At 45.0% G+C, this 22017-nt stretch overlaps 1 protein-coding gene across 3 annotated transcripts in view; it reads left to right on the top strand.

The window, feature by feature from the left end:
• The first annotated feature begins 1966 nt into the window (after window positions 1-1966).
• The window catches only part of LOC115144468 (ribosome-binding protein 1-like), a 41499-nt gene continuing 21448 nt past the window's right edge, over window positions 1967-22017 (top strand). For all 3 annotated transcript variants that reach the window (XM_029685528.2, XM_029685527.2, XM_029685529.2), the window contains exons 1-9: window positions 1967-2191; window positions 8961-9089; window positions 9309-9407; window positions 10162-10759; window positions 15609-15760; window positions 16223-16345; window positions 17159-17311; window positions 17569-17687; window positions 18154-18307. In XM_029685528.2, coding sequence (XP_029541388.2) covers window positions 8988-9089; window positions 9309-9407; window positions 10162-10759; window positions 15609-15760; window positions 16223-16345; window positions 17159-17311; window positions 17569-17687; window positions 18154-18307 — 1500 coding nt within the window. In that variant the 5' untranslated portion in view covers window positions 1967-2191; window positions 8961-8987. The remainder of the gene's footprint in view (window positions 2192-8960; window positions 9090-9308; window positions 9408-10161; window positions 10760-15608; window positions 15761-16222; window positions 16346-17158; window positions 17312-17568; window positions 17688-18153; window positions 18308-22017) is intronic.

Genomic DNA, 22017 nt, shown 5'->3' with positions numbered 1-22017 from the left:
ACAAAATGGCTTCCAACACTTACTCAGCAAACTGGATGCAGTCTATCATAGTGCCATCCGTTTTGTCAAAAGCACCTTATACCACCCACCACTGCACTTGTATGCTCTAGTCGGCTGGCCCTCGCTTCTTTCGTCGCCAGACCCACTGGCTCCAGGTCATCTACAAGTCCATGCTAGGTAAAGCTCCGCCTTATCTCAGTTCACTGACGATGGCAACACCCATCCGTAGCACACGCTTCAGCAGGTGTATCTCACTGATCATCCCTAAATTCATTTGGCCGCCTTCTTCCAGTACTCTGCTGCCTGACTGGAATGAACTTTAAAAATCGCTGAAGTTGGAGACTTTTATCTCCCTCACCAACTTCAAACATCAGCTATCCGAGCAGCTAACCGATCACTGCAGCTGTACATAGTCTATTGGTAAATAGCCCACCCATTTTCACCTACCTCATTCCCATACTGTTTTTATACTGTTTTTTTATTTTTTATTTATTTATTTACCTTTCTGCTCTTTTGCACACCAATATCTCTACCTGTACATGACCATCTGATCATTTATCACCCCAGTGTTAATCTGCAAAATTGTATTATTCGCCTACCTCATGCCTTTTGCACACATTGTATATAGACTGCCCATTTTTTTTTCTACTGTGTTATTGACTTGTTAATTGCTTACTCCATGTGTAACTCTGTGTTGTCTGTTCACACTGCTATGCTTTATCTTGGCCAGGTCGCAGTTGCAAATGAGAACTTGTTCTCAACTAGCCTACCTGGTAGGTGACTTACTTTTCTGGAATTTTCCAAGCTGTTTAAAGGCACAGTCAACTTAGTGTATGTAAACTTCTGACCCACTAGAATTGTTATACAGTAAATTATAAGTGAAATAATCTGTCTGTAAACAATTGTTGGAAAAATTACTTGTGTCATGCACAAAGTAGATGTCCTAACCGACTTGCCAAAACTAAAGTTTGTTAATAAGAAATTTGTGGAGTGGTTGAAAAACGAGTTTCAATGACTCCAACCTAAGTGTATGTAAACTTCCGACTTCAACTGTATGTATTTTATACCATCTATTGCACCTTGCCTATCCTGCTCGGCCATCGCTCAACCATATATTTATATGTACATATTCTCATTCACCCCTTTAGATTTGTGTGTATTAGGTAGTTGTTGGAGAATTGTTAGATTACTGGTTAGATATTACTGCAATGGTCGGAACTAGAAGCACAAGCATTTTGCTACACTCACATTAACATCTGCTAACCATGTGTATGCGACCAATAACATTTGATTTGAGTAAAAGTAAAAGTTGTCTAAAATATAAATATTGAAGTACAGATACCCAAAATAACTACTTAAGTAGTACTTTCAAGGGTTTTTACTTAAATAATTTACACCACTGCTGCAATCAGGGATGGGGGTTATCTTTGGCAACACACCCCAGTCCCTCATGGGAAATTAACGGTTTTTAAATTCTATTCACCACTTCAAAATGACTTTCTCTGATCAGACATAGGCTACTCAAAGAGACATAGGACTGTTTTATATTCATATTCTCCATATAATTCAATAACTGACTTTTATATTCCTATTCTCCATATAATTCAATGTCTGACTTGGATTTCTCCATCATATTATTTTTTCGCAGAGCAATTCTACACCTCCGGAGATCTTGAAACAGAAGTGCATAGCTACCTTGACTTTTTTCGATTTAAGTTGCGTCCACAAAGGGGCGGTGAATATAATCAGTGACGACGATTCCTACATTCTCGCCGGTAGGTCCACCCGCCACATCTGTTGTAGTTTTAAGAACGAGTTTTGACTGCATAAACCATCCCAATTTAACTGGTATTTAAACTACAACTCCCAGAAGCACATTCCACAACAAAATACCGGTGACATTTTTGGTTACATGATTGAGTACATTCTAGCCAATTAGGAATCTTGTGGAATACCTATGTGGGACATGAGCCCAGCGCATAAAACTGGCCCGTTGTCCGGCGTCTCGCCAGCTCAAAGTGCCACGACTCAAATTGAAATAAATAGGAATCCCAGACTGAGAAAGAAAATTTGCGGAAATAGCAGCATATTTATCGCCAGATTGAAGGAAACTCCACAACAAAAACCCGAACTTCTTCAACCGCCTCCAAAAGTGGTGTAGTTACATCAGCAGATTATATATATAAAAAAGGTAGGAATTCTGAAGACCTCTGGAAAGCCAGAATTACTTGGTAATTTAGCTGACTAATGATGACTGTAAAGTTAGCTTTTTAAAAACCTAGTTAGTTAACTGACTTGTGATTTGTTATTAGACCGCAGCAGACAGTTTAGCATTTTTTTTAACAATACTGTAGTAGCTAAACTAATTTAACTAGTTATGAGACTAACTAGCAAGCCAGCTAGCGTGTTGTAACAACCCTAGTTAACGTTAATTCTCAACTCCTGAGATGTGATGTAACGTTAGTTAGCTAGTTAACGTTAACTTAGTTTCTTCTTTTTTTAATAGCAAACTTTTTATTTGCGATTTCCACAATGATGACATTTCTTCTTTTCCATTTCACATGCCATGTCAAAAGATTGAGAAATTAGATCACAGCGTTTCATGACGACAATTTAAAATACTTGCTGAATACATCATATTTGAAGTATTTCTCACGATATAATGCCGCGTCATGGTTTTCTTTAGAGCTGGGAGTCAGAGGGTGGGGGGTAACCAGCCCCCCCTCAGTCGGTGCTCGGTCCAGGGAGGGAGAGAAACCCGTTGGAATGTCCAGACAGACCTGGGCGGAGCGTTGGGCTGTTGACATTATGCCAAGCACTTGTTAGTGAATATGGTTATTTACATAGGCGATATTCAATGGACTGTAGGGAATGGAAGCGTTTCCGATGGAGTATCCTAATGGCAGAGAGAGTAGGAAGGATGGAAAGGAATGTGGAGTTATGTATTTGTTTTCCGTAACGACCGACGCTTTGTTCACACCGACAGTCATTGCATTTTGGTACACCAGAAGTACATTCATTTCCAATTAAATGCTGTGTGTACCTCGCAGCATTGTGTTGCAGTTCTGTGCGTACGTTGGACTTGTCGAATTTATGTGTTAAACCGTATTCGTATACGGCTTGACAGAAATGGCAGCAGAAGGTGAATGTTGAACTTTTGTTGCACACACATCCAGATGATGCTGCGTAATATTTTGCGTAATATTCTCTATCGGTGTGATCAAGGCGTGAGGTTTGCATTTTTCTCTGCATGCAGTGCTTGACATGGACTGAAATAGGCTCCGGTACTGTTTATATTTAGGTGCAGGAGCTCCACAATACTTTTGAACACACAGTATATTTTATAAAAGGAACAGAAGCTCAAGCAGTAGAACATTTTTATGGCGCTGGTAATCCGCTCTAGTGAGCGCCTGCTCAAAGTCCAGCACTGTCTGCATGAAATACTTTTCTTCAGATATAGGTGGCACCAAAAAGCTTTGTTGCCTTTCCTTTATACATGCCTGTTTTTGAAGGATGACGTGCACGTTAGAGGCCCACACTCTTTGCTTTGTCTGTAACCTTGCTTCCTATCCAAATGGAGAGGCTCTTAACTTGACTCACTCTTCCCCTTGTGTAGTTTGTCAACTGGTTAATTCCACCAAGCCGTAACTTAAGCCTATAAAAACATTGAGCAGTAACGCTATGTTAAGCTTGGTTGATAAAGAACGTTCAAGCATACTACATCCATTTAATTTGCCACGCTGGGTTTAGTTTATTCATCATTTTGCTGTCTGTAATGACTTGTCATTGACGTGTAGCCCTCCGTATGTAGGGAATACCAGATACTGGGACATAACATTTAGACTCTGCTATTCAATCAGACGGCTTCTCCATATTCCAAGTGGATCCAACGTCGGTTTCTGGTAAGAGTTGTTAATGTTTCCAACATTTAACAATTCCTTGTGTACCGAAGATGAAAACATTGCAAGATCCTGTTCACCCGACCTGGCAATTTTTTTTAATGCTAAAATACCCACCCCACTATATGCAGAGGGAATCCCACCCCACTATATGCAGTGTTATCACAGCTGTGTACATACCGCCATAAGCAAACACCAATTTAGACAGCAAGAATCCTCTCACCCGGAATCAGACTTTTTTTTTTTGGTCACGGTTGACTTTAACCAAGCCCATCTAAAACAAATGTTCCCAAAATATCACCTATCTGTATCCTGCCCCACAAGAGGTAGGGCAGGATACAGCACGCTGGATTCTCTTGTGGGGCAGGATACACATTGGTGATATTTTGGGAAAATTTGTTTTAGATGGGCTTTGTTAAAGTCACCCGTGACGATGAAGACTGATTCATGATGAGAGGATTCTCACCCGGAATCACAAACATCTGTGACACATACAAAGCCTTCCCCCACTTCAGCCAATCAGATCACATCCCTCTTGTCTTACTCCCCGCCTACGAGCAGCAATGGAGATATCGGTACAAATATGAACCCTGATGACTTGGTGGCGTGTGACGCACACAAGGCAAGCAGGTACAAACTCCGCAAACCCATTAGGGATGCAAAAAGACCAGACTCAACTTGAATTGATGTTTGACAACTCAGACTTGTAGGAAAGACTACAGACTACAAAGGCAAATCTAGCTGTGCAGTGCCCACCGACGCCTCCCTCCCAGATGAGCTGAACACATGCTATGCTCGCTTTGGGGGCAGACTATACCGAGCCATCCAGGAGGACTCTCGCTGTTCCGGACGACCAGGTGCTTTTGCTCTTCGAGGTTGACATTAGGAATAAGCTTTAGTGAATACTCACAAAGCTGCCAGCCAAGATGCCATCCCTGGCCGTGTCCTCAGTGTTTGCTGACCAACTGGCGGGTGTCTTATTGAACATCTTCAATCTGTCCCTGTCTTAAGCTGTAGCCCCTACCTGCTTTAAGGTGGGGATTGACAATCACCCCATCGCACTCAGCTCCGTCATCATGAAGTGCCTCAAAAGGTTGGTCATGGCCCACATCAAGGCCAGTATCCTAGGCACATTGGACCCAATTCAATTTGCCTACCGCTCTAACAGATCCACTGAATATGCCATTTCAATCGCTATTCACACAAGGAACACCTATGTGAGAATGCTGTTCATTGACTACAGTTCAGCATTCAACACTATTGTTCCCTCCACGCTAGACACCAAGCTCTGAGCCCTAGGTCTGGACATCTGGACAACACCCTCTGACACTGGATCCTGGACTTCCTGACGGGCAGACCAGACTGTGGCTTGACAATAGCCCCCCCCTCACAAGCCATCACGCTTGAACTGGACTGACCACCTGCTCTGATTCTCTGCACTTTAGCACTCACCCACAGAGACATCCACACACACATACATTCATGCTACAACTGCTGCTACCAGTCTCTTTATTAAATTCGGAAAGTATTCAGACCCATTGACTTTTACCACATTTTGTTGCGTTAGGTCTGGAGTGAACCAAGAGCTATATCTGTTCCTGGTTAAAAATATAAAAATTATGGGGCATGCCTTATTCTAAAATTGATGATGGGTAAAAAACGAATTTAATCAATCTACACAATACCCCATAATGACCAAGCAAAAACAGGTTTTTAGAAATTTTAGCAAATGTATTAAAAAAAATCATTAAAGAATGGATCACATTTTTTTTTTAAATTACATTTATATCACCTTTATTTAACCAGGTAGGCCAGTTGAGATCAAGTTCTCATTTACAACTGTGACCTGGCCAAGATAAAGCAAAGCAGTGCGACACAAACAACAACAGAGTTACACATGGAATAAACAAACATAGTAATATGTATATACAGTGAGTGCAAATTAGGTAAGATAAGGGAGGTAAGGCAATAAATAGGCCATAATGGTGAAATAATTACAATTTAGCAATTAAAAACTGGAGCGATAGATGTGCAGAAGATGAATGTGCAAGTCAAGATACTGGGGTGCAGAGTAGGGGGAAGAGTAACGGTATGGGGGATGAGGTAGTTGGATGCGCTATTTACAGATGGGCTATGTACAGGTGCAGTGAGCTGCTCTGACAGCTCCAGTCATTGGCAGCAGAGAACTGGAAGGAAATGAGGGCAAAGGAGGAATTGGCTTTGGGGATGACCAGTGAAATATACCTGCTGGAGCGCGTGCTGCTATGGTGACCAGTGAGCTGAGATCAGGCGGGGCTTTACCTAGCAGGGTCTTATAGATGACCTGTTGCCAGTGGGTTTGGCGATGAATATGAAGCCAGGGCGGGTGGTAAGGTGACAAAATGGTTGGCACTGTGATAGACTGCATCCAATTTGCTGAGTAAAGGGTTGGTTATTTTGGAAATGCCATCGCCTAAGTCGAGGATCAGTAGGATACTCCGTTTTACGAGGGTATATTTGGTTTGGCAGCATGAGTGAAGAAGGCTTTGTTGCGAAATAGGAAGCCGGTTCTAGATTTAATTTTGGATTGGAGATGCTTAATGTGAGTCTGGAAGGAGAGTTTACAATCTAACCAGACACCTAGGTATTTGTAGTTGTCCACATATTCTAAGTCTGAACCACCCGGAGTAGTGGTGCTGGAGGGGCGGGTAAGTGCGGGCAGCGATCGGTTGAAAAGCATGCATTTAGTTTTACTTGCGTTTACTAGCAGTTGGAGGCCACGGAAGGAGAGTTCTATGGCATTGAAGCTCGTCTCGTGGTTAGTTAACACAGTGTCCAAAGAAGGGCCAGAAGTATACAGAATGGTGTCGTCTGCATAGAGGTGGATCAGAGAATCACCAGCAGCAAGAGCGACATCATTGATGTATACAGAGAAGAGTCTGCCTGAGAATTGAACCCTGTGGCACCCCCAGAGACTGTCAGAGGTCCGGACAACAGGCCCTCCGATTTGACACACTGAACTCTATCAGAGAAGTAGTTGGTGAACCAGGCAAGGCAGTCGTTTGAGAAACCAAGGCTGTTGAGTCTGCCGATAAGAATGGTGATTGACAGGGTCGAAAGCCTTGGCCAGGTCGGTGAATACAGCTGCACAGTACTGTCTCTTATCGATGGCGGTTATGATGTCATTTAGAACCTTGAGCGTGGCTGAGGTGCACCCATGACCAGCTCGGAAACCAGATTGCATAGCGGAGAAGGTACGGTGGGATTCGAAATGGTCGGTAATCTGTTAACTTGGCTTTCAAAGACCTTGGAAAGGCAGAGTAGGATAGATATTGGTCTGTAACAGTTTGGGTCTAGAGTGTCTCCCCCTTTGAAGAGGGGGATGACCGTGGCAGATTTCCAATCTATGGGAATCTCAGATGATACGAAAGAGAGGTTGAACAGGCTAGTAATAGGGGTTGCAACAATTGCAGCTGATAATTTTAGAAAGAAAGGGTCCAGATTGTCTAGCCCGGATGATTTTGTAGGGGTCCAGATTTTGCAGCTCTTTCAGAACATCAGCTATTTGGTTTTAGGTGCAGGAGAAATGGGGAGGCTTGGGTGAGTTGCTGTGGGGGGTGCAGGAAATTTGACCAGTGTAGCGGTAGCCAGGTGGAAAGCATGGCCCGCCTTAGAAAAATGCTTATTGTAATTCTGAAATATCGTGGATTTATCGGTGGTGACAGTGTTTCTTAGCCCCGGTGCAGTGGGCAGCTGGGAGGAGGTGTTCTGATTCTCCATGGACTGTTGTGTCCAAGAACGTTTTTGAGTTTGTGCTACAGGATGCAAAGTTCTGTTTGAAAATGCTAGCCTTAGCTTTCCTAACTGCTTGTGTGTATTGGTTCCCAACTTCCCTGAACAGTTGCATATCACGGGGTCTATTCGATGCTATTGCAGAACGCCACAGGATGTTTTTTTTTGCTGTTCAAGGGCAGTTAGGTCTAGAGTGAACCAAGAGCTATATCTGTTCCTGGTTCAAATTTCTATTTTTATGGGGCATGCCTAATTAAGATGGTGAGGAAGGCACTTTTTAAAGAATAACCAGGCATCCTCTACTGACGGCATGAGGTCAATATCCTTCCAGGATACCCGGGCCAGGTTGATTAGAAAGGCCTTCACGCTGAAGTGTTTCAGGGAGCGTTTGACAGTGATGAGAGGTGGTCGTTTGACCGCAGACCCGTTATGGATGCAGGCAATGAGGCAGTGATCGCTGAGATCTTGGTTGAAGACAGCAGAGGTGTATTTGGAGGGCAAGTTGGTTAGGATGATATCTATGATGGTGCTCGTGCTTACGTATTTGGGGTTGTACCTGTACCAGATTGTCTAGCCTGGCTGATTTGTTGGTATTCAGACCCTTTACTCAGTACTTTGTTTAAGCACCTTTGGCAGTGATTACAGCCCTGAGTCTTGGGTATTACTCTACAAGCTTGGCACACCTGTATTTGGGGAGTTTATAACATTCTTCTCTACAGATCTTCTCAAGCTTTGTCAGGTTTGATGGGGAACGTCGCTGCACAGCTATTTTCAGGTCTCTCCAGAGATGTTCGCTCGAGGTTCGTCCGGGCTCTGGCTGGGCCACTCAAGGACATTCAGAGACTCGTCCCGAAGCCACTCCTGCGTTGTCTTGGCTGTGTGCTTAGGGTCGTTGTCCTGTTGGAAGGTGAACCTTCACCCCAGTCTGAGATCCTGAGCGCTCTTGGAGCAGGTTTTCATCAAGGATCTCTCTGTACTTTGCTCTGTTCATCTTTCCCTCCATCCTGACTTGTCTCCCAGTCCCTGCTACTGAAAAACACAGCGTGATGCTCCACCTGAGCTCAATTTAGAGTCTCGTAGCAAAGGGTCTGAATACTTAATTACATAAGGTATTTCTGTTTTCTATTTGTAATATATTTGCAAACATTTCTTTTTAGAGTCTTTGGTATAACTCGACCAGAGATCGAACCCCCCAACCTTCCAATCTCAGGGTGGACACACTAACCACAAGGCCACTGGTTAAATAAAGGTTAAATACAATTGTGTTTTTCTCCTCCATCCATCCAACAGGACAGCTAACCTGTCATAGTGGTCATCATGGATCTATATGACCCTCAGACGCTAGGCATCATGGTATTTGGAGGCTTCATGGTCATCTCAGCCCTCGGTATCGTTCTGGTCTCCACCTTCTCCATGAAGGTAGCCTAACTGTTGTTGTTAATGTAATAATGTATGCCATTTTAGCCTACGCTTTATCCAAAGTGACTTATTCATGCATGCATCATTTTATTTTTATGGGTGGTCCCAGTGGGAATGGAACCCACAACATTGCAAGCACCATTCTCTACCAACTGAGCCACGTTGTTGGGGTGATAATGTCTAAATGTGAACCGTTATGTTGTCTCCTTCTCCGTGAAGGAGACCTCCTATGAGGAGGCCTTGGCCAAGCAGCGCAGAGAGCAGGGTAAGACTGCGCCGCTGGGACAGCTGACCAAGAAGGACAAGAAGAAGGAGAAGGTAAGATGAGATCAAATGAACCTCTACCTAAATGTTACTCTAGCTCTGTGTGTGTTGCCCCAGTATCTGTGTGTTAGAGACGTCGACGAGGAGTATGACATGCCTGCTCTAACACCCAGGAAGTGCCAAATTCAAACTCCCACTAGACTGCTCTGCAAGTGTTAATGTCAAAATATGTTTGGTTTTTTTACTCCACAAATATTGAGTTTCGCAGAGCGTCTATTTTTATTTACTGCTTTTACTTCCGGTCCATATTTCCAAAAAAGGTCAAAATAAATAAATAATGTAGAAGCAAGTTCGGCAGCTCCAATGTAAATGACTCATTACTGTTGATCACCGATCTGAAGTCCAACCGCTCAATTGTGTCAATAGCACCTCCTTGTGGCTGCTGGGGTTCACACTACACCACTGCTTATAACACTAAAAGTCAATGATGTGTCAAATTAATGATCTTCAGCTCAGGACTGTGTACTTGTTTTGCTAACTTTGCCTAGCTAAGGTGGCTAGATGTCAATATCAATCTTCTTGGTTACAGCAGAGACATTCAACCCCCTGGTGTGTGAAGATCTACTTTTTAATGTGTTTTTTTAAGAAGTAGCGCCTCTTGTGTGCACTTTCGGTAATACCTTGTACCCCAGTATGCTACAGAAACTGTATGACGGTATGAACATCTGTGTTTGAGTACACATACTGTAGCACATTGTGATTTGTATAAAACATGTTCTAAATGAAATCTATTCTTATTATCATTAAGGCGTCTGAAAAGAAGAACCGGGGTAAGAAGGAACCCAATGGGAAGCTTCCAGAATTAGACCTAGAGGATATCACAGTGGCCGAGCCTGAACTAGCTCCAGAACCAGTTTCTGCCCCCAAACCTGCCCCTAAGCCTACCCCTGCTCCTGAACCAACCCCTGCTCCCAAACCTGCCCCTGAACCTACCTCTACCCCTGCTTCTGAACCAACCCCTGCTCCAGCTCCCCCTGCTGTAGAGGCCTCCCCTGCTCCAAAGAAGAAGAAGAAAGAGAAGAAGACGATGGCTAAGGTTGAGCCAGCCCTGGCTGCTCCTGCCCCAGCCCCCATGGCCCCCTCCAAGCCCACCCCAGCCCCCATGGCCCCCTCCAAGCCCGCCCCTGCCGCAGCAGCCCCCATGGCCCCCTCCAAGCCCGCCCCTGCCGCAGCAGCCCCCATGGCCCCCTCCAAGCCTGCCCCAGTCCTGGAGGCTGTCACCAAGGAGGTCCCTGTGATGGCAGTGCCCCCGGTGGGCTCCCAGAGGACTGCAGCCAAGGCTCAGGAGACCAAAGCACATGACCTTTCCAAGAAGAAGGCGTCCTCCAAGAAGAAGACTGAGTCTGGTAAGGAAGTTTGCCTATTTTCAATCATTTTACATCCTAGTTATTATGTCCGATAAGTAGAGCAGCACAACAGCATGTGTAGGTTCCATTTCTAACTAGTATTGGATTAAGATAAATATTTATTGAATTTTTGGAATGGATTGGAAATGAAATATTGTTTATTTACTCTAAATTGTTAATGTTTATCCTGGATTATAAACTGGGTGGTTCGAACGGTATAATTGTTTAAAGCCTTCATGTATAGTAAATAAAAAAATATAGTTTAGTCTGGAAATGAGAAAGTTGCAAATGTCTTTCGGATTGGATGTTAAACGGGTGTCCTGACTCGTTGGTCACTAAACGATCCCATGGCACTTATCATAAGAGTAGGGGTGTTAACCCCGGTGTCCTGGCTATGTTCCCAACCTGGCCTTCATACCATCATGACCACCTAATCATCCCCAACTTACAATTGGCTCATTCATCCCCCTCCTCTCCCCTGTAACTATTCCCCAGGTCGTTGCTGTAAATGAGAATGTGTTCTCAGTCAACTTACCTGGTAAAATCAGGGTAAAATACAAATAAATACAAATTAAAAATGGTCTGTTCAGGCTCTGTCTGTTCAGGCTCTGTCTGTTCAGGCTCTGTCTGTTCAGGCTCTGTCTGTTCAGGCGCTGTCTGTTCAGGCGCTGTCTGTTCAGGCGCTGTCTGTTCAGGCTCTGTCTGTAAGTTGTACAATTCAAGATACCATTCTTCCTTTGGGTCATGTTGTGTGACATACGGACAGTCAGTCAGATGGACACCGGGATTGAGGTAACTGCTAGCCAGGATGTTACAAAATATCTCTTTGTTTGAACGGATGAGCATGGTCGTCTAGGCAGGAACTACTTTAGCCATAACACAAGCACTACTGTAGTACTCATTTTAACATAACATTAACATTAGTACTCCTCCTATGGGGCTTTTCCTTCTAGACTTACCCCCACACCAGGGTGTCATCAGTGTTTTATGTTATCGTCAGCTATGGCGGGATTGTCTTTCCATCAGGACACTAATGGACTTGTGACGAGCAGAGCCAACTCTGTCATTCAAGGCGGTTACTTTGTGAGACGCTACAATTCAGTTAGCCATTGTTATGTAACAGCAGAGGGTTCTAGAACAAAGAAGGATCAATTCAGTTAGCCATTGTTATGTAAAAGCAGAGGGTTCTAGAACAAAGCAGGATCAATTCAATTAGCCATTGTTATGTAAAAGCAGAGGGTTCTAGAACAAAGCAGGATCAATTCAGTTAGCCATTGTTATGTAAAAGCAGAGGGTTCTAGAACAAAGCAGGATCAATTCAGTTAGCCATTGTTATGTAAAAGCAGAGGGTTCTAGAACAAAGCAGGATCAATTCAGTTAGCCATTGTTATGTAAAAGAAGAGGGTTATAGAACAATTTCTCTAAATATTCTGAAATAACCTTTTATTTTTGTAGAAATATATCAGCTTGAAATGGGCGTGGTCTAATTGACTGAACAACCAAAAAAAAAACACATCTAAGTTTAGATTTCTTAATGAAACTGAAAATCAACAGTTTATTTCTGGCTTCATCAAAGTTAGCTGGCTAACTCATTGATCCTGTTTTGTAGTATACCCTTCTGGTCCGCTGGAGCCATCGCCCATGTAGATGGAAACCGAAAAGTTTAAGCCTTTTGGCTAAAGCACTGGGGTAAATCCTCAGTGTTAATGGGCCACTACTGCAACGATGACAAACTGTCTGAGGTGTGTGTGTGTGCGCCCTTGTGCACAGCACTGGCCCCGTTGTCAGTTGACACAGCCTCTCAGTAACCCAGATAGTAGGCTGTTTCTCTGGTTTCCAGAGGGCTGTATCTGTCTGGTGCCACTCTACCTCAACGACCACTCAGCCTGGGGTACAGCTGCCCAGTTCCTACCCCCGCCATGGGAGTTTGGGAGTTTACCCACATCCTTCAGATCAAATCAAACTTTATTTGCCACACGCGCCGAATATACCAATTGTAGACTTTACAGTGAAATGCTGAAAAACAAGCCCTTAACAGTGCAGTTCAAGAAGAAGAAAATATTTACCAAGTTGGCTAAAATAGAAAGTAATAATAAAAAGTAACACAATAAGAATAACGAGGTTATATACAGGGGGAACCGGTACCGAGGCAGTGTGCGGGGGTACAGGCTAGTTGAGGTAATCTGTACATGTAGGTGGGGGCGAAGTGACTATGCATAGGTAACAAACATACAGCGAGTAGCAGAAGTGTGCATGAGGGGGGAGGGTCAATGTAAATTGTCCGGTAGCGATTTTTATGAATTGTTCAACAGTCTTATGGCTTGGGGGTAGAAGCTGTTGAGGAGCCTTTTGGTCCTAGACTTGGCACTCCAGTACCGCTTGCCGTGCGGTAGCAGTGCGATTGAGATTGTGTCATCTGTTGGGGCGGTATGCGAATTGGAGTGGGTCTAGGGTGTCCGGGATGCTGTTGATGTGAGCCCTGACCAGCCTTTCAAAGCACTTCATGGCTACCGACGTGAGTGCCATGGGACGGTAATCATTTAGGCAGGTTACCTTCGCTTCCTTGGGCACATGTAGGTATTACGGACTCGGTCAGGAAGAGGTTGAAAATGTCAGTGAAGACACTTGACAGTTGGTCCGCGCGTGCTTTGAGTACACGTCCTGGTAATCTGTCAGGCCCAGCGGCTTTGAATGTTGACCTGTTTTAAAGGTTTTGTTCACATCGGCTACTGAGAGCGTTATCACACAGCCATCCAGAACAGCTGGTGCGCTCATGCATGCTTCAGTGTTGCTTGCCTCGAAGTGAGCATAAAAGGCATCTAGCTCGTCTGGTAGGCTCGCGTCACTGAGCACAAGTTACACAACGCAAACATTTTTTATTTTTTTATTTCACAATTGGTTGGGAGAATGTGAAACGTCAGCCATATTGTTCGGCGCCATGCTTTCGATTAGGCAGACCATAATAAGCTTATTAGACATTTACTATCACACATGTTTTGCCTTTCATTTATGGCCTTTTATCTTTAACATTCCACAGAGACAACTTAGTTCTGTAAAACATCAGTCAAACTGAATAAAATACCTAGGGCTGTGAAGGCAATGGAATTATGGATGACGGTTATTGATGAGACAAATGGCATAGATCAAACTTATAATCCTTGAGTGGATACGGTGCTGTTGCCGGGAGGGAGGTGTTGCCTAGGTAACCAAAGACTCGTTTGCTGCAACACCTTGCATGTGTCAGCAAGGAGCAACAAAGTCAGTTTCATCACGTTGTAAAGAGTCCTTGTTACCCCGGAAACAGGTCAACTGCTTGAATGCACGGCCGACCCGTCTTCAGCCAGCTCTTTTCTTTTTATAAACAGTTATGATAGTTAATTTATTTTAAGGACGATCTTCATCCATAATTGTTATTACGAGATTATACAGTAATTGTGTCTACTGCCTAACGCAGATCTAGCCTGCAGGAAGTTCCCTCCCCTGTTACTTAGTCTGCAGGAAGTTCCCTCCCTTGTTACTTAGTCTGCAGGAAGTTCCCTCCCCTGTTACTTAGTCTGCAGGAAGTTCCCTCCCCTGTTACTTAGTCTGCAGGAAGTTCCCTCCCTTGTTACTTAGTCTGCAGGAAGTTCCCTCCCTTGTTACTTAGTCTGCAGGAAGTTCCCTCCCCTGTTACTTAGTCTGCAGGAAGTTCCCTCCCCTGTTACTTAGTCTGCAGGAAGTTCCCTCCCCTGTTACTTAGTCTGCAGGAAGTTCCCTCCCCTGTTACTTAGTCTGCAGGAAGTTCCCTCCCCTGTTACTTAGTCTGCAGGAAGTTCTCTCCCCTGTTACTTAGTCTGCAGGCAGTTCCCTCCCCTGTTACTTAGTCTGCAGGAAGTTCTCTCCCCTCTTACTTAGTCTGCAGGAAGTTCTCTCCCCTGTTACTTAGTCTGCAGGAAGTTCTCTCCCCTGTTACTTAGTCTGCAGGAAGTTCTCTCCCCTGTTACTTAGTCTGCAGGCAGTGCAGGAAGTTCTCTCCCCTGTTACTTAGTCTGCAGGCAGTGCAGGAAGTTCCCTCCCCTGTTACTTAGTCTGCAGGAAGTTCTCTCCCCTGTTACTTAGTCTGCAGGAAGTTCTCTCCCCTGTTACTTAGTCTGCAGGAAGTTCTCTCCCCTGTTACTTAGCCTGCAGGAAGTGCAGGAAGTTCCCTCCCCTGTTACTTAGCCTGCAGGAAGTGCAGGAAGTTCCCTCCCCTGTTACTTAGCCTGCAGGAAGTGCAGGAAGTTCCTCCCCTGTTACTTAGCCTGCAGGAAGTGCAGGAAGTTCCCTCCCCTGTTACTTAGCCTGCAGGAAGTGCAGGAAGTTCCCTCCCCTGTTACTTAGCCTGCAGGAAGTGCAGGAAGTTCTCTCCCCTGTTACTTAGCCTGCAGGAAGTGCAGGAAGTTCCCTCCCCTGTTACTTAGCCTGCAGGAAGTGCAGGAAGTTCCCTCCCCTGTTACTTAGCATGCAGGAAGTTCCCTCACCTGTTACTAACCCAGCTCTAGTCTGCCGGCAGTGTGAGAACCCAAACTCTTAACGAAGGCAGACCTATCGAAGACAGTAGGATTATTCCACATGACCTTTCACCCCTCACCTTACCACGGACACATTGGTGAGAGCTTTTCCCAGGAGGGAAATGGGGAATGATGTGTTTTATGTCAGGTCTGTCTTAGATGTTTGACTACGTACTGTGTGTTTTCATTGGTGTAATGGTATGTGATCATGTTTCCCTCTCCTTAGCTATAGCAGCTGACTTGTAAGAACATTTGTCCCCTTTTTTCTCTTTTTCTCCCCCCCCCCCCTTTTCTCTCTTTTGCGCTCTCTCGCTCTGTAGTGTTGGACTCTGGTCTGGATTCCCCCCTGTTCCTGCCCTACAAGGCCCTGGTCTCGACCGTTAGCAGTATGGTCTTCAGTCAGGGAGAGGCCCAGCGCCTCCTAGAGATCCTCTCTGACAAGGCTGGCATCAGACAAGACACCTGGCACGTGGTAGGACCTTGGGTGGGGTGGGAGATACCACTGTGGGGTTGAAGGGGGGGGGAATAATGTCAGGCGTGGCGGGTAGGGAATTCGTCAGGGCACATGGTACAATCCGATTGGGACTCGGAGACGTAATTTGAAGGGGTTGGAGCGAGGGTGGCTTAGGACGGGACTAACCACTGTGAGTGGTGGTGACAGACCCACATTGTCGGTGGCAGGTAGCCTAACAGTTAAGAGCATTGGGACAATAACCGAAAGGTTGCTGGTTCGAATCCATGAGCCGACTAGATTAAAAATCTGTCTGTACCCTTGAGTAAGGCATTTAACCCTAGTTGCTCCTGTTAGTCGCTCTGGATAAGAGCGTCTGCTAAATGACTAAAATACTGTTTAAATGCATGGGGGGGGGGGGGGGTCAGACTCAGACACACTACAGATGCTGATGTTTATGGTGTGTGTGTGTGTGGTAATCAGGCTACTCAGAAGGGCGACCCAGTGGCTGTGATGAAGAAACAGTTGGAGGAGAATCAGAAACAGCTCGCTACTCAGCAGGAGGATGCCTCTGCAGCCAAAAACAAACTCCGGGAACTCAGCAGGGTAACACACACACACATATATACAGACACACACACACACGTGTATATATACAGACACACACACACACATATATACAGACACACACATATATACAGACACACACACACACATATATACAGACACACACACACACATATATACAGACACACACACACACACACACACACACACATATATATATATATTACACACACACACATATATATATATATTACACACACACACACATATATATATATATATATTACACACACACACACATATATATATATATATATTACACACACACACACATATATATATATATATATTACACACACACACACATATATATATATATATTATACACACACACTGAGCAAGAGGACACCACAATAGCCAAGAACAGATTCTGAGAACTCAGCAGGGTAACAGACGCACACAAATGTAAAACACACGTTGAGAATATCTCTCAAAGACCACTTATTAACCACATACATTAGTGTTACATACATGAATGTGTTGGACCATTGTTTACCTCGGTCTTTCTCTAGGTCGCTCTAGGAGCTCCCTGTCTCTCTAGGAGCTGTCTGATGGTGTGGTGTGTGTGTGTGTCGCTCTCTGCTCGCTCTAGGAGCTCCCGGTCTCTCTAGGAGCTGTTTGATGGTGTGGTGTGTGTGTCGCTCTCTGCTCGCTATTGGAGCTCCCGGTCTCTCTAGGAGCTGTTTGATGGTGTGGTGTGTGTGTCGCTCTCTGCTCGCTATTGGAGCTCCCGGTCTCTCTAGGAGCTGTCTGATGGTGTGGTGTGTGTGTGTTGCTCTCTGCTCGCTATAGGAGCTCTCTGCTGAGAAGTCCAAGGTGGCCAGTGTGGAGACCAGGCTGAGTTCCCAGCTCTCATCCAGGGAGCAGGAGATGATCGCCCTCCAGGCTCGTATGCAGGCCTCCTACCAGGACCACGTAGCCCAGACACAGAAACTCAACGCCAAGGTACTAATGTACATGAGCATAGTAGAATACAGGCCTCCGACCAAGACAGTCTGTCCCTGTCGGCCTCTGTCCCTGTCGGCCTCTGTCCCTGTCGGCCTCTGTCCCTGTCGGCCTCTGTCCCTGTCCCTGGCCTCTGTCCCTGTCGGCCTTTGACTTTCTCTCAATTGAATTAAATGTGCTTTATTGGATTTAAATGATTTATGCAAAGATTGCCAGAGCATTCAAAAACGAAGTCAAATTGTTAAATCCCCTCTCAGGTCCTCAGTCTTCAGGAGCAGTTGGAGTCTGGTCCCACGGCCCAGCTGGCTCGTCTGCAGCAGGAGAACTCTATTCTCAGAGATGCCCTGAACCAGGCCACAAGCCAGGCAGAGAGCAAGTAGGTCTCTGCTTCTACCCTAACCCCTGAACCCTAACCCCTGAACTAGGCCGTCAGCCAGGCAGCAAATAGGTGGCTCCTCCTCTTCTTTGTCCCAGCCCCTAAACGTTTTAGTATTTTCCACTAAGAAGAAAACATTTTGAGAATAAACCATAATCTGGTGTTTTGACAGTGCAAATGGAACTGCAGATCAAATACATTATGGTCTAGGTTCTACTGTGGCGTGAGGTTCTACTGCGGCGTGAGGTTCTACTGTGAAGCCCACAGCGTGAAAAACAAAACAATACCCGGACTTGTCTTTTCCTAATATCATTGATTTTGGTGATAACTACGTTGAGGGAAAATGTACTTGCTACAACTGTGTGGTGGTTTCCTCTAGATATATTTTAGATGAATACATTTAACTGTAAGTTGATCTGGATAAGAGCATCTGCTAGAGGACTCAAATGTAAATGTCTCTCCTCAGACAGAATGCAGAGCTGGCCAAGCTGAGACAGGATTGTGCCAAACTGACCAAGGAGCTGGGGGAGAAGAGTGTGAGCCTTCAGACTGATGAGGTCATCAGGACTGGACTGGAGGCTAAGGTGTCTTCTGTAGAGAAACAATTGTCTTCACTACAGGTAAGATTGGAGCGCGCACACACACACACACACACACACACACACGGTCAGAATGATGACTACATCTGGAGAGTGGGCTGGAGGCTGCCAGTTTGCTGAGAGCCTTGCTTGGCCTTACGTACTGGCTGCCCCCCCCACACACACTCATTTTATCATCATAGTGTCATCAAAGGTATCTGTCTCTTAACCCTTATCAACTGGCTGGTTCCTCCCTCTAAACCCATATCTATTGGTCCCCTTCACCACTGTAAAGCGCCAGTGATGGGGGCTGGATCTCAGATGGGTTTGTAATCACAGAGCTGTGTGTTGGACTAGAATGCAACCACACAATAATGGGGCTGTCTGCTGGCTGTAAGGGAATGCTTTTCTCTCTCGGCACCAGATGGAATGTGTGCTACGTGCCCAAGCAAAGCAGTACTCCATTCTGCATATGCTGTCTGCAAAATGGCCGCCATCTAGTCTAACTATGTATACTGTACATCAGACTGTCTGCTATATGGAATCTACTATGGTTACTATATGGGGTCAATTTTACACCATATGTATTGAATTCAAAATAAAAAAAATAATCGTGAGCATAAAAAAATATAGTTGAGAATCTAAACGTATATTTTTTGAGGACTGGTGAAATAATGGCTGTTGAAATCAAAAACCAAACGATTGAAAGCAAAATGTAGAGAATTGTAAACAAAAAAATAAGACTTCAAAAAGCAAAACCCCAAGTCTTTTTAAGCGAGAGCAAAACCCCAAGTCTTTTTAAGCGAGAGCAAAACCCCAAGTCTTTTTAAGCGAGAGCAAAACCCCAAGTCTTTTTAAGCGAGAGCAAAACCCCAAGTCTTTTCAAGCGAGAGCAAAACCCCAAGTCTTTTCAAGCGAGAGCAAAACCCCAAGTCTTTTTAAGCGAGAGCAAAACCCCAAGTCTTTTTAAGCGAGAGCAAAACCCCAAGTCTTTTCAAGCGAGAGCAAAACCCCAAGTCTTTTCAAGCGAGAGCAAAACCCCAAGTCTTTTAAGCGAGAGCAAAACCCCAAGTCTTTTCAAGCGAGAGCAAACCCCAAGTCTTTTCAAGCGAGAGCAAAACCCCAAGTCTTTTCAAGCGAGAGCAAAACCCCAAGTCTTTTCAAGCGAGAGCAAAACCCCAAGTCTTTTTAAGAGCAAAACCCCAAGTCTTTTTTGGCGAGAGCAAAACCCCAAGTCTTTTTTAAGCGAGAGCAAAACCCCAAGTCTTTTTAGCGAGAGCAAAACCCCAAGTCTTTTTAAGCGAGAGCAAAACCCCAAGTCTTTTAAGCGAGAGCAAAACCCCAAGTCTTTTTAAGCGAGAGCAAAACCCCAAGTCTTTTTAAGCGAGAGCAAAACCCCAAGTCTTTTCAAGCGAGAGCAAAACCCCAAGTCTTTTCAAGCGAGAGCAAAACCCCAAGTCTTTTTAAGCGAGAGCAAAACCCCAAGTCTTTTCAAGCGAGAGCAAAACCCCAAGTCTTTTCAAGCGAGAGCAAAACCCCAAGTCTTTTCAAGCGAGAGCAAAACCCCAAGTCTTTTCAAGCGAGAGCAAAACCCCAAGTCTTTTCAAGCGAGAGCAAAACCCCAAGTCTTTTCAAGCGAGAGCAAAACCCCAAGTCTTTTCAAGCGAGAGCAAAACTCTGCTGTCAAATTATTTTTTAAAAACATTTGAAAACGAATGTAAAAACCAATCCTATTGAATACATTTTGCCTACGCTCTTGCCTGCATGTAATACCTTTAGCTTTCACTGCTAGTCCTTTCGATTGAGAGTTTTAGCCTAATTTTTCTGTGGAGGGCGGGCTTTAGAGGGAGGAGTACACAATGAGTCTCCATTGGTCCGCTAGTTTTGGAGTGACGGTTCGTCTTAACCCAATCAATGAACATGATAGACAGGTTTTTTTTTCTTTCTATAGCCTACTTAAGTAGACGGTCTGACGTCACCGTTGCGCGCCACATGGCGAACCAGTTACCAACACCTGCCGCAACCGCTGTGCAACAGGTAATTCATGTGTTTACCTACGTAGTTAGAAGGGTCAGGGCCAGTGACGCATCAAATCATTGATTGGCTTAAGCCAAACCGTCACTCCTAAACTAACGGACCAATGGAGACTCATTGTCTTCGCCTCCCTCTAAACTCCTCTATAGTCTACTTGGTAAATAAGACAAATATTTAAATATAATAAAAAGTAACAGAATAACAATAACGAGACTATGTACAGGGGACACCTGTACCGAGTCAGTGTGGGGGTGTACAGGGGACACCTGTACCGAGTCAGTGTGGGGGTGTACAGGGGACACCTGTACCGAGTCAGTGTGGGGGTGTACAGGGGACACCTGTACCGAGTCAGTGTGGGGGTGTACAGGGGACACCTGTACCGAGTCAGTGTGGGGGTGTACAGGGGACACCTGTACAGAGTCAGTGTGGGGGTGTACAGGGGACACCTGTACCGAGTCAGTGGGGGTGTACAGGGGACACCTGTACCGAGTCAGTGTGGGGGTGTACAGGGGACACCTGTACCGAGTCAGTGTGGGGGTGTACAGGGGACACCTGTACCGAGACAGTGTGGGGTGTACAGGGGACACCTGTACCGAGTCAGTGTGGGGTGTACAGGGGACACCTGTACCGAGTCAGTGTGGGGGTGTACAGGGACACCTGTACCGAGACAGTGTGGGGGTGTACAGGGGACACCTGTACCGAGACAGTGTGGGGTGTACAGGGACACCTGTACCGAGTCAGTGTGGGGGTGTACAGGGGACACCTGTACCAGTGTGGGGGTGTACAGGGGACACCTGTACCGAGTCAGTGTGGGGGTGTACAGGGGACACCTGTACCGAGTCAGTGTACATAGATTAACAGAGTAGCAGCAGTGTACGGGGGGGTAGAAGCTGTTGAGACTTTGTCTTAGACTTGGCGCTCCGGTACCGCTTGCTGTGCATTAGAGAAAACAGTCTAACTTGGGTGACTGGAGTCTCTGACAATTTTATGGGCTTTCCTCTGGCACCGCCTAGTATAAACAGTTGAAGTCGGAAGTTTACATACACTTAGGTTGGGGTCATTAACTTGTTTTTCAACCACTCTGCAAATTTCTTGTTAACAAGCTTTAGTTTTGGCAAGTCGGTTAGGACATCTACTTTGCATGACACAAGTCATTTTTCTAACAATTTGTTTACAGACAGATTATTTAACTTATAATTCAATGTATCACGATTCCAGTGGGTCAGAAGTTTACATACACTAAGTTGACTGTGCCTTTCAACAGCTTGGAAAATTCCAGAAAAGGATGTCATGGCTTTAGAAGCTTCTGATAGGCTAATTGACATAATTTGAGTCAATTGGAGGTGTACCTGTGGATGTACTTCAAGGCCTACCTTCAAACTTAGTGCCTCAGCTTGACATTATGAGAAAATCAAAAATCATCCAAGACCTCAGGAAAAAAAAATTGTAGACCTCCAAGTCTGGTTCATCCTTGGGAGCAATTTCCAAACGCCTGAAGGTACCACGTTCATCTGTACAAACAATAATACGCAAGTATAAACACCATGGGACCACGCAGCCGTCATACCGTTCAGGAAGGAGACTCATTCTGTCTCCTAGAGATGAACGTACTTTGGTGAGAAAAGTGCAAATCAATCCCAGAACAACAGCAAAGGACCTTGTGAAGATGCTGGAGGAAACCGGTACAAAAGTATCTATATCCACAGTAAAACAAGTCC

This window comes from Oncorhynchus nerka, linkage group LG16 (genome assembly GCF_034236695.1).
Source record: "Oncorhynchus nerka isolate Pitt River linkage group LG16, Oner_Uvic_2.0, whole genome shotgun sequence".
NCBI lineage: Eukaryota > Metazoa > Chordata > Actinopteri > Salmoniformes > Salmonidae > Oncorhynchus > Oncorhynchus nerka.
Note: the sequence above shows the minus strand (reverse complement) of the source record. Positions and strands in the feature narration are given on the sequence as shown.